Raw genomic sequence first — 12,735 nt, forward strand, 5'->3', positions numbered from 1 at the left:
AGCTCCCAATTCCAGCTGTTTGTTTAAATGTGAACTTCATTGTTTTGGTGCAGGTCCTTCCTGGTCGTCTTATTTGGCTGGTTTCAGTGTAAGCAGCTGCAGACCAGATTGGGGTGGGTTTTTGAGTGGGTTCTGGGCAGCCCTTGGGGCTAGAACAATCTTCTGCCAGGAAATAGTAGGCTGCAACTGATGTGGTCAGCTCTTTGTCACCAGCTCATTTCAGGTGGGTGAGAGTGTTTTTCTATGTGTGTGTAATGGGTGTTTTGTGGGGATAGGCGAGAATACTTTGCTTTTCATTTTTACGTCTTTATTTTCACATTACAACTGAAGAGTGTCATTTCTGCACCACTAGAATCACCAAATAGAATTATAATGAAAAATAATGATTGTTTTCAAACAGGGTTGTCCAAACACTCCCCTTGTCTTCCAACAAGTAGTCCTCCCCCAAACACAAGCTATTGGTTGTTGCTGTGTCAGTTTGATCGTGATACTTAAACAGCATATGAGCTGGCTCACGACTTACATAAAGAAAAATAAACAAACCAACAAACAATGTTATCAAGATTTTCCCAAGTTTAATCTGAACCCAAACCTAAGCATAAAGTGTAACCTCTTACCCAAATAATAAACTTAACCATGATTTTAATAGGAAAAGAAAAATTTGTGGTGTTGAACGAGACAATGGAAGCATAATACAGGTTATACACACACACACACACACACACACACACACACACATATATATATATATATATATATATATATATATATATATATATATATATATATATATATATATATTGACATACACTTACTTAGCAATTTATTGGTCCTAATAAAGTTCCAGATGTGGTCTTCTGCTGTTGTTGCCCAACCACCTCAACGTTTGTTGTGTTGTGCATTCTGAGATGCTATTCTGCTCACTACATTTGTACAGAGAGGTTATTTGAGTTACCGTAGCCTTTCTGACAGCTTGAAATTTTCAACAGACATGCCCAAACCAGCCGGTCTGGCACCAACAATCATGCCATGGAAGAAATCACAGAGATCACATTTGTCCCCATTCTGTTGGTTGACCTTAGCTGAAGCTCTGATCCGTATTGCACTGCTGCCACATGATTGGAAAATTAGATAATCCTATGGATAGGCAGGTATACAGGTGTTCCTAAAAAAGTGCTCAGTGAGTGTATATTAGTTATTTGTATTTAAAAGTAAATATGGAATGACTAACTTTTCCCATTATTCAATTTCTTCAGCCAACATTCTTGTGTTCTTGTATATTGAGATGATTCTTAGATTGTTTGTTGAGTTGGTAGGAGTGCTGTTCGGGTTGAAAAATTCACCAGAGATTGCAGGTTGGGCAGAAAGGGCCATGAAGGGGGGTAAGAAGAGGGAACAGAGACGTCAGTTAGCTCTTAGTAAGCAGCACTGTTCATTGAGTCACCGTCACAGGACGTCCTTCCTTCACAGGAATAGAGTAAGCGAGGGGAAGACACATCAACATGTTCACTTTCCTCTTCAAACAAGACCTCACCTCTGGGGCTTTGTGCCAAAATAGCACGATCTTGCATATCTCAATGATCCAAGGACTGTTTTGGTCACTTTATTCTTTGTGTTAGGGATTTGTGTTCTAAACAACTTCCAACCATCCTGGAAATTGCACTCTTTCTCATCTGGAAATCCGCCCTTTCCAGAACACTGTGGACAGTCTGGGAGGTCCGGTCACTGATAGTTTACTTTTTCTGAAGAGTTCACTGTTATTGTTAGTCTTATGTAAAAGGATAAAGTAGTAAAAATGTAGCACACAAATCACATGTGGGCTTCTGTGATTAGAATTAAAAATAACTCTGGAAAGGGAAAACAGAGTATATTTTAATAATGATTTTGTAGAAGTTAAGTAGATAATTTTAATCAGTAAAAGTTAAGAGAAAATTCATAAAAATGCCCCAAAAAAGTATACAACAGAGATAGTTTCAGATTCTGCTGTATTTGAATTCTAATATTGTGTCTCAGAATGTGTGTGTGCTTGTGTGTGTGACAGAGCAACACTGAAAGAGGTAGCAGTGGAGTAATTGTTAGATGATTTTCCTGTGAGGGCGGAGTTAATGGCACAAAAGTGGGAGGGGTAGTGGGGCCAAACTGCCTTCAACAAGTCACACAAACATGCTCAGGCAGTCACTCAGTCTCAGGCACTCGCAGGAGAATCACTTACCATATGGACTAGCAGTGGGGCAGGAGAACTGTGAACTGCACCTGTCCCATACACACACACACAAACTCAGGGGAGAGATCACACACAGCCTCTATGTGTGGCTGGGACCAGAAACTCCTGGTAAGACACATTTCTCTGCATTTTGTGCTGTGAGCTGTTTCTGTGAAGTTATGCTGTTTTTTTTTTTTTCTGTGTCAAACATGTCAAATCTTTTTACTTTCTATATTGGGATTTATGGAATTTTATTGATTCTTAAATATCCTAAATATATAATTTAATTATGTTAAACTGAATATTTAAAAAGTGTTGTAGTGGTTTGTTGTTGAAAGGAATAACAGTTTAATTGGTGCTTTCTAATTCATCTTATTATTTGTATTGAAATTAATATCTATATTTATTTTCTTTACTTTAAGAAAATTAGAAATAGACTGAAGCATCTATACATTTGGTTTCAAATTATGATTTTGTTTAGAAGTTTTGAAATAATTACCCAAAAACACATAAAATAGGTTATATTTCCTTTATATATTGAGTATGCATGACTCTTCTGATTTCCATGTTTGTTAATGTTTAGTTTTTCAGTTTCAGAATGACTTTTGGTCCTACAGCTGTCCTACGCACACGATTATTGCTAATAAAAAACACAAAACTTTTGTATTTGTAACATATTTAAAACATATAGTTTGTAGTCGTCTTTTTAATAAAACAAATTTATGTTGTTGTTTTTTCTTTCAAGAATATTTTTTTGTTTAGTTATTAGTTTATTTTATAAATTAGTTTTATTAAAATTACTTTTAATATACAGTCTGCTGTGACAAAAAAAATATTAATTCAGTGAGCTTTATATTTAATGAAATAAGATATTCTATTTTGTAATAATAAGAAACAAACATATATATTGTATATTTGTGTTTCTTTATTGAATCTGAAACTCAATGTTTCTATCAGTTTAACTGCTCTAATAATATTCACAGAGCAGGTTAGTGTGGGGTCGAACAGGTTGCGTTCTTCTTTCTGTATGTTTACTGGCAATTGACTCTAAATTCAAGAATTTCATTTTTGATAAATGGCCTGAAATTGTATTCATTCAGTGAGGCTTAAAATGAATGAAACAAATGTTTAAGATTTCTAGTTATAAGAACCAACAGAAGAACGCTGTTTACGTCTCCTTATTTAGCTAGAAACTGTTAATACGCTTAATCAGTTTATATGGTTTTGTAGAACGTTCTCCGAGCAGAATATTTTGGATCTAATAGATCGCCTGCAAGTTATGCTTTGTGTATGTTTGAAGTTTGTTTGTGTTACTGTAACTCCAAATGGAAAAAAGTTGATCCCCTTTTGTTTCTCTATCTCTCTCTCTCTCACACACACACACACACACACACACACACACACACACACACACACACATATTCTCTGGGATGGATTGATGGTTCCGTTACTCTGCCACTCTGATTCCAATTTTAGCTACATTCAGATGCAGATGGAACTTCCTTCCTCTGTTTGTGAATATTTTCCACTCAGGGGAGAAAACAGGGAGAGGGAAGAGCTACGAGAGATAGAGGGCAATGAGAAGAGAGAGAGCGAGAATGTGATCTGTCCTGACCTTATGAACAGGTCGGGATATCTGTTGTCTTTTATTTACTTTAAAGAGCACTTCAACTGCTCACTGTAGAGAGAGATTGTTTTCTGAAGGAATAATTTAGCAAAGATTTTCATAGGTACTATATTCTTTGTAATTTATAGTTCTATATTTTGAAATGGGGGTTTTTGTAGTACAGAGAATTTCACATTATACTGTACACTGTAAATAACACTCACACAAAACATTTCTCCAAAGATTCTCCACTATTTCTAGGTCACTAATCAAATAAGCAAATTTGTGACATTAAGCAATTTAACTCCTTCGCATGAAAGGTTAGATTTTGCTTCCTTTGAAGCACACAAGAAGAAAATTCTCATTATCTCATTATCTTGCTGGAATAACAAGGATTGTCAGGTTTTCGCCACACCAACTCAACTTTGAACTCAAATTGTCAAATTGCACGATGCTTTTATAGTTTGCAATGACAAAAACTGATCATGTTTATTCTCCTAGTTCTCACGCACCATCGGATCAGTCAACTCTTCTAACTCAAATTTATTTTCTTTTTTCAGGCTGCCTCTGATCACAGCTCGGCCATGTTGACTACTGAGGGAGCAACCTACACCACTGACAATGAGGAGCTCAAGATGGACATAGAAGATGTAGACATGACAAAATGGACGGAGGCCGAATTCGAGGAGAAATGCACATATATTGTGAAGGACTACACCTGGGAGGGTCCCCCAGAGAGCGTGTCTCTCACCCGGGCTGAGGCGTCTTTACCCATGAACCTGGCCTTTAAACACCCACCAGACTCCAAAGAGGTATGGGTTGCGTTGCCTGAAGGCATGCTTTTTGAATGTGCCACTTGCAAGTTACAACTATATGCAATCTGCTAATAAAAGTGCTCTCCATGTCCAATTTCAAGTATGAGATTATCAAACTGAAATACGCTTGTTTACACACTACTTTAAAAGAGAGAGTTGGTTGTAATTTATGTTTAAACAGTGTCTCCATAAAGCCGCACCTACTCATCACACAAATGTTAGGAATCTTTTTCTACGCTGTCTACTGAGCTTTTTAAACTTGTTTTTTGAAAAAAGGTCTGACTTTGTGTGAGTGTGTTTAATAAGCTCTAGTCACATTGTTTCTCAGCTAATGCAAACATCCATACATCAGAGCGCCACATGACAAGCTCCTCAAGCACAAGAGTGCAAAAGTTGAGAGGCGAGCACTTTGCCATCTATCACAAGCGTTTTATCTGCAGCAGACTGCCGTGTCTGTGTCCATGACAATCCACAAACACACTACTTTCCACCTTTCCTGCGCTAATGACGGTCAGCGCTTTGAATAGGATTAGCCTCTCTTATTTTGAAAGTGTTTCATGATCAATGGGAACAGGGTTATAGATTTTCTCATCAGCCGCTCGGTCCGTCTTATCTCTTCCTGTGAGAAAAAAAGAGAGCCCCCTTTATGATCACGTATTTATGAGGTGATAAAGAGTTCAGCCTCTTTCTTCAAGAAGCACCTGAGGTTCAAACAGGAAGAGAGTGAGTGAAGTCATGTGCTTGCAGAGGAAGATTATGGTGATGAAAGAGTATCGATAGAAAGTGCTTAATAAGTTCTTGTAATTGCTCGTTGTGAGAGTTTGTTACAGTAAGGCAAAGGGGATATTTTGGGGTGAAGTCAGATCCATTCTGCTGAAATCGGCACAGAAATGCAAAAAAAAAAAAAAGAAGTCTTTATTAGTGTTTATCTTCAAGAAAGCACCTGTATGATTTGATGATTGCCAATAACTTCAGGAATGCCTGTGTGGTTAATGAGAGGTGAGGCAAGACAAACGAGTAGTCTCTCTCAGCCTTAGGGTGCGACCTTGATGAACTTTGTCTTCCTGTGGCTGTCGGGAGAGGTGATGGGTGAAAAGAGGCATGGCTCCATGTCTTTCAAGTGTGCACATCTGGCTAACTAACATGCAGTTCTCTCTCAGTCACTTACTAATACAAATTAAAATTAAGAACATTTTATCTATCCACCTAATTCTGTACATTAGATGAAAAATAGCAAACCTCTCAGCTGTAAACCTGATTAACCACCTGTTGTTCCACATTTTTACCAGGTTATTGGTGTAGTAAGCAGAGAATGCATCCCCAAAGGCACTCGTTTTGGCCCCCTAGTGGGAGAAAGTTACACTGCTGAAGATGTCCCCAAAGATGCTAACAGAAAGTACTTCTGGCGGGTGAGTTGTTTTGTTTTAGAAGCTTTCTATAAGGAGGGAGCAGACAAGAAAATGAAAAAAAAAAAAAAATACAAATAAAATAATACTAGGTCACTTCCTGTTCCACTGACTGACTTCCTGTGTGACATCATGGGATAGATGGTTATGTGAGTTTGCACTCAGAAACTGCTGAGTAAAAATCTGCTGTTTTGGGAACTGCAGTGCTGCATGGGTGCTGATTGACCGAGAGCCCAATGATTCGTTCCGTGTAGCGTCATCTGTATTTGACTGTGCAGTGCTCTGAACGCGTACAGCAGGAAGTGCTGAATGACTCTGCAGTTATATTCTGAGAATATACAAGCCGGATTGTTTGACTAGAGTAAAGTATCACATAAGGAATCACATGTGACACTACCATAAAAAGGATGCATCCTCTCACTCTCACCCCAGCTGTCGTCTGCAGCTGTCGTCATGGAGAAAGTACACAGTCAACCTGATCTGGTTTTGTGTTAACTTATTTTAAGTCATTTTCGTATTGCTGCAAAATAAAAGATCCCCAAGTGGAACAATTCTGGTCTTTACCAATTAAAAACAGCATTGACATCATTCTTTCCATCAGTGTCTTACCATACATTGCCGGACAGGTGATTGCAGAGTCATTGGTAAGAGTTAAAGCTGTAGAGGAAGCATGTTTATTGATGTTTCCGAGGGAAACCTTGTTTGTGATGTCTTGAAACTGTTCCTGGAACTTGCGAGCAGAGTGTAAACAACTCACTGAGACAGGCGTCCCCTACCAAACCTCAGACAACACTTCAGACTGCATCAGAGAACTCAGAACTAAACATGGGGTTGGCCTGCATGATGGAGATACGCTGAAGCTATGAATATTAGTGTGGGGGTGTTTGCTGACTCAGTGTGTGACTTTATAAGAGCTACACTAGAGGACTAGAGAAAAGAACATTGTAATAAAGAAATCTTCTTTATTTATTTTGCAGATATACTCAAATAGAGAGTTCCATCATTTTGTGGACGGTCTGGATGAAGAGAAGAGCAACTGGATGCGTTATGTTAATCCAGCTCACTCCAAGCAGGAACAGAACCTCGCCGCCTGCCAAAACGGCATGAACATCTATTTCTACACGGTGAAGGCCATTCCTGTAGACCAGGAACTGCTGGTGTGGTACTGTCCTGAATTTGCCCACCGTCTCAACTACCCTGCCTCAGGAGAGATTATGATTCAGAAACTCAGTAAGTTCACAAAAATATTAATATTTGATGTCTCTCTATGTGTGGATGTCACAGACCTGGACAGATTTCCTTTTTATTTTCATCTCAGTTTAAGTCAAGGAAAAACATGCCCACTCGAGATAGACCTAGTAAGCATTGTGCACACACAACAGCCTCTTCTCTTTCATCTCCACTAAGATCGGAATTCTTTAAGCCACTCTTCCTGTTTTTGTTCAGACTAATTACAAAGAATAGGTTTCCAATGTTACAGTTTAGAATGATCTTTAAACATGAAAGCATAGGCAAAGGTTTGTTTTGCCAAACATACTAAACCTGCAATAAAAGTCTCAAAGCTAAAGTGACGAGACAGAGGGAAAGATTGATAAGGAGGAGAGGGGGAGATAATAGGTAGGTGAACAGGCCAGCCAGTGTGACTCCTCACCCTAGTGTCATGCACATGCCTTGGGGCCACTGGTTGCAGCCGACCCCTAGAGCTCAACACACACACACACATGCACACATATGCAAACACTCACACACACACACGTTGGTGCGGCTATCCTTGTGAGGACTCTCCATAGACATGATGATTTTTATACTGTATGAACTATAGATTCTATTCCCTAACCCTAACTGTACCCCTAAACCTAACACAACCCCTAAACCTAACCCTCATTATTACATTTTCAATAAAACATAGTTTAGTATGTTTTTCAAGTGATTTCATTTAAGAGGACACTAGAAATGTCCTCATAAACCACATTTATAGCATAATACCTTTGTAATTACCAGTTTGAAAAACTACAAAAATTTCCTTGTAAACCACCCAAACCCGCCCACACACACACACACACACACACACGTAGCCCTTGTGTGTCAAAGCAGAACAGCAACAGCTAAAACGAAACCAAGTGTATGACTTGATCTAATAGAATAGGCTGATATGACTGAAACAACCTCCCACGTGAGACTTATTTAGAAAAGCTTAGGTAGGAACTTTCACTGGCCCCTTATCCGGTAAAATGACAGCACACTTCAACCAGCATACTGTATATCTTGAGTCCCTTCATTTATCATGCTGCTTCAGAAGGTATCTGAGATTTTTTCGGGAACTTCCTCATTTGTTTGACACTTTAAGAGAGAGAAGATGCTAGTAAGAACCAAAAACAAATTAAAAAAAGATATAACATCTCCATTGACTTGTTGAACTTCCTGGTGGTAGGGCTCTGCTGACAGATTGATATCTGTGTGATCACTGGCTGTTTGTTTTTGGCAAGCTCTCTGGGGAGGAACAGAGCTGGTACTATCTGTGGAAGAGAGGTGGGAGGGGAAAACTGATAACCTCTTGGTGTGTTTACACGTAGTTGCCGGGAAAGAAGGATAGGGGAGTAAAGTGTACGGATCTTTGAGGGATAATTATCATGCACACACTCTTATTCACACTTGAATTCTACACAATTAACCCTCTGAACATTCAGTGAACAGGAAGCAGGAAGTTATTTAATTGTTTACATCATTTTTTAGGAGATGAACAGTGTTGAATGCTAAATATATGGGAAAGTCATTTTCTAATTAGCTTTCCACCTTTCATCAAATGTGGGTGGGTAGGTGGGAGGGGGTAATGTTGAATAATGAGTAAATATAGCCATTAGTCCCAAACATGAAAAACATAATTCTCCATGTAATGTATGCTTCATTAAATGATTTTGCAGTGCACAGTGCACATTTTAGTCCTCATCTGACTTATTTGAAGTGAATTCTGTGAAAGCTTTTAGGTTTAAGGCTGAGTTGATGTTTGAGAACTTCTTTGAGATCCATCACTAAATAAAATCCCTCCAAGGTCTTTGTGGGCTCTAGGGGGGAGAGATCTAGCGATTTGTAAGGTCCTATTAGCAGGACACCATTAGTCCCCCCACACCCACTCAGTGAACCCCATTAGATAGTATCAGTGCATCCATCCCAACCTGACCGGGGCGACTGTCAGGCCTCACATCCTGTCTGTAAACCTTAACACAAGATAATTTGTCAAACTGTCACACTAATTGAACCACAGGGGTGCTTTGTTGAAATGTGATTTGAGGAGAACTATGTGCTTAGGGACAAAGGACTGCTATGTACCTCAAAGTAAAAATCATTGGAATTAGATGTATTTGTGCTCCTTGACAAGGAATATTAGTAAAACAAATCACAAAAAGTGAGACCTGTGAAAATTAGTGTAAGAGAATGAAGAAATCACTGATGTGTTATTTTATTGAATATTGACAGAGAAGAGCCTGATTGAAGCCAAGCAGCAAGCAACTGAAGTTAAGAAGTCAGTTAAAAGAGAACACAGTGTTTCTGAGATTTTGAAGGATGTCCTGCAAGAACCCAGCAGACCAATTCCCACACGTCCCCGCTGCTCCAACAGCCCAGACCGAACTCTTTACCCCAGTGCTCTCTACCCACTTCGTCTCCCACTCAATGAGGGCTTCTTGAAGAGTAGCACAGCATTCAGCCTCCCTACCCGCTCTCACAGACAGTGTTCGGTGACGCCCAGCCCCTCGGGGCACAGCAGTCCTGTGAGCAGTCCTGAAAGCAGTCCTACACCAGCATCCCTTGAGCAAAGAGACACCCTGATCTCTTTCTCTCCAGCACTCTACAGTCGTGGTCTGGGTCACTACCCTGGCTACTCACCAACAGGCTCTATGTCATTCTACTCCAACCCACACTACTCACGCTACCTCATGCCCCACTACTCTGTTAGTAGTTTAGCTGGGCCACCTTCCTTGGGGGGTATGTTCCCACACATGTACCCCTTTTACAGCAGCTTAGTACCCCCACATGTACCCTTCCCACCTGGCATGCTTCCATCTGAGGGTGGCCGGCAATTTCTGCTACCTGACTCTCCAGCTCCCAGGGACATCCTGCTCCCAGCGGCCACCAGTGCATTTTCTGTGGCCACTTCCCTGAAAGACAAACAACTTCATGGACATGGGCACCCCTACGCTTCTGCTGGTTGCTCCCCAACAGCTGGTTCTGCAGCCTCTACAGGTTGTCTTCCTACTAAACCTACCTCAGCTCTTTTGGGTATCACTCGCTCAGAGGAAGAGGCCATCAACTTCAGCAAGATTAAAAGGGGCTCCACAGGCTACAAAAGCTTAGATTACCCATTGAAGAAGCAGAATGGGAAGATCAAATATGAGTGCAATGTCTGCAGCAAGAGCTTTGGTCAACTGTCCAATCTCAAGGTATGGGACAGAACCTTTTTTCCCTTGTTATACAATGCATGTTGAATACATCTGTACAGCAAGTAGTTCCTAGCTTACCTGTCTTTATTTTCAGGTGCACCTGCGTGTCCATAGTGGAGAGCGGCCCTTTAAGTGTCAGACCTGCAATAAAGGTTTCACCCAGCTTGCACACCTGCAGAAACACTATTTGGTCCACACAGGAGAGAAACCCCACGAATGCCAGGTCAGCAAAATCCCTTTAGTAATATGCAGTCTAGAACTTATCTGTGAAGATCCTTATGTTTCCTATTCAGATCCTAAAGCTCTGCTGTCACTTCACAGGTGTGTCATAAGCGCTTCAGTAGCACCAGCAACTTGAAAACCCATTTGCGACTTCACTCCGGTGAAAAGCCCTATCAGTGCAAGATCTGCCCAGCCAAGTTTACTCAGTTTGTCCATCTCAAGCTGCACAAACGCCTGCACACGCGAGAACGTCCGCACCAGTGCCCGCATTGTCACCGCAACTACATCCACCTCAGCAGCCTGCAGCTCCACGTCAAAGGCTACTGCTTAGCGGCCTCTCCTTCTCCCAGCTGCAGCTTGGACGAACTCAACCGTGTCAACGAGGAGATAGAGCGCTTCGACATCAGCGATAATGCTGACAGGCTAGAAGAAATGGAGGGATTTGATGTGGATAGCATCGTGGAGAAGCAGATAATTGGGCTACTTTGGCAGGAGATGGATTTTAAGGCTTCTTACCACAAAGGTAGCACTGGACGTGACCTCCACCCCCCACCACCTCCGTTATCTGCGTACCGTCTAAGCGAATATAGTGAGGCCTCTGTCATCAAGGTGCATTGTAGCAGCCCACTCCCGCTTCTACCCATCAAGGTTAAAAAGGAGACAGAAGAGGCCATGGAAACCTAACCAACCAGAGCTGACAGTTTGCCTGACTAGTTCTCTAAGCCAGATTGCGGACAGCCACAAGTGTATATAATTCTTCTCAAAGGAATCAAGCTTTGGCCTTTATGTTCAGGGACTTGAAGTACTCAGGGCTAACAGACATTGATCCTGTTTATCAGTGGTCCAGTATGTCCTACACAAATGATAAAGACAATCAAATTCATTTATTAATATTGTTGTTTTTCTTAATATTATTTACTCTTCTTTGTGTTCACTTCAGTTTGTTACGTAATCTATTTAATTTATTGTTCACACATCATCCTTCTAAAGCAATGAAAATAATGTTTACAATGACTGATTGATTCATTGTAATTTTTCTATATTTTTCCTACTATATTGCCATTCTTATGTGGATTGTTTCTAACTGTAGATAGTGTTCCGGTTGACTGTGATTTCATGTGTGACTGCAAAGAGCTTACCACATTCAAGTTTATTTTTAATATGGGCTGAGGTCAGAGGTAGACCTTTTTGTTGAAAGCCTTTTTTTTTGTACTCCTAAATAGGGGGAAGAGAAGTCAGAGGTTACATATCTATGTGTACATGTTTTACATAGCATTTATTCTCTTTGAGCTCTACACAAAATAAAATGAATACAAAAGGGCATATTATATATTACCAACAACTGTTACCTCAGTGTGTGTGTGTGTGTGTGTGTGTGTGTGTGTGTGTGTGTGTGTGTGTGTGTGTCAGAGGCATATGTGATATTTGTTTTGCTACTTGAAAAGGAAACCAAATGTCCCAATGTGCAGGTCTACATGTGGTCCAAAGAACGGCAGTTAAAAGTCTGGCTGTCACACACTGGCTGTGCGATTCACACTGACACTGCATTATCTTATACCTGGCACGTTACTGATACCAAATTGATCAAGAAATGAGAGTGTGGAGCTGGTTACCAAAGTGATTTCTCTTGTATGTTTTCAGACTTTTTGAATTACACAAAGAGATGTGTGCAGATGCAGTGTACATCTGTTCTGCAGGCCTGCATTGATGTTTGCGGATACATCACCCTGGCCTGTGTATGCACTGTTTTTTTTGTTCTGTTTGTACTTTTTTGTTGTTGTATGAAATAAGATTTTTCCAGCGATATAGTAGGACAATGTATCAGCAAAATGTGCTGTGAGGTTGTAGCATCTCGTACACTTTCTGTCCTAAAGTTTGACCAAAGTCTACCCCTCATCTTCAGCTTTAAATGAAAGAAAAAGACTGTCTTTGTTTACATATTGGTTTACGTAGCTATTTAAGTAAAGCTTGAAAAAATGTAAATTATAATATAAATCTTCACTGATCAAATGCATTTTTGTCATATGTGTGCTGTCTTTGATTCATT

General features: G+C 40.2%; 1 protein-coding gene across 1 annotated transcript; it reads left to right on the plus strand.

The window, feature by feature from the left end:
* The first annotated feature begins 2,186 nt into the window (after positions 1-2,186).
* On the plus strand, positions 2,187-12,693 carry prdm1a (PR domain containing 1a, with ZNF domain). Its single transcript, XM_052143907.1, has 7 exons — positions 2,187-2,332; positions 4,370-4,621; positions 5,914-6,033; positions 7,008-7,260; positions 9,505-10,466; positions 10,561-10,689; positions 10,788-12,693. Exons 1-7 carry the CDS (start codon positions 2,306-2,308, stop codon positions 11,370-11,372), a joined length of 2,328 nt encoding a protein of 775 aa, XP_051999867.1. The 5' UTR covers positions 2,187-2,305; the 3' UTR covers positions 11,373-12,693.
* The last annotated feature ends 42 nt before the right edge of the window (positions 12,694-12,735 follow it).

This window comes from Xyrauchen texanus, chromosome 15 (genome assembly GCF_025860055.1).
Source record: "Xyrauchen texanus isolate HMW12.3.18 chromosome 15, RBS_HiC_50CHRs, whole genome shotgun sequence".
NCBI classification, from domain to species: domain Eukaryota; kingdom Metazoa; phylum Chordata; class Actinopteri; order Cypriniformes; family Catostomidae; genus Xyrauchen; species Xyrauchen texanus.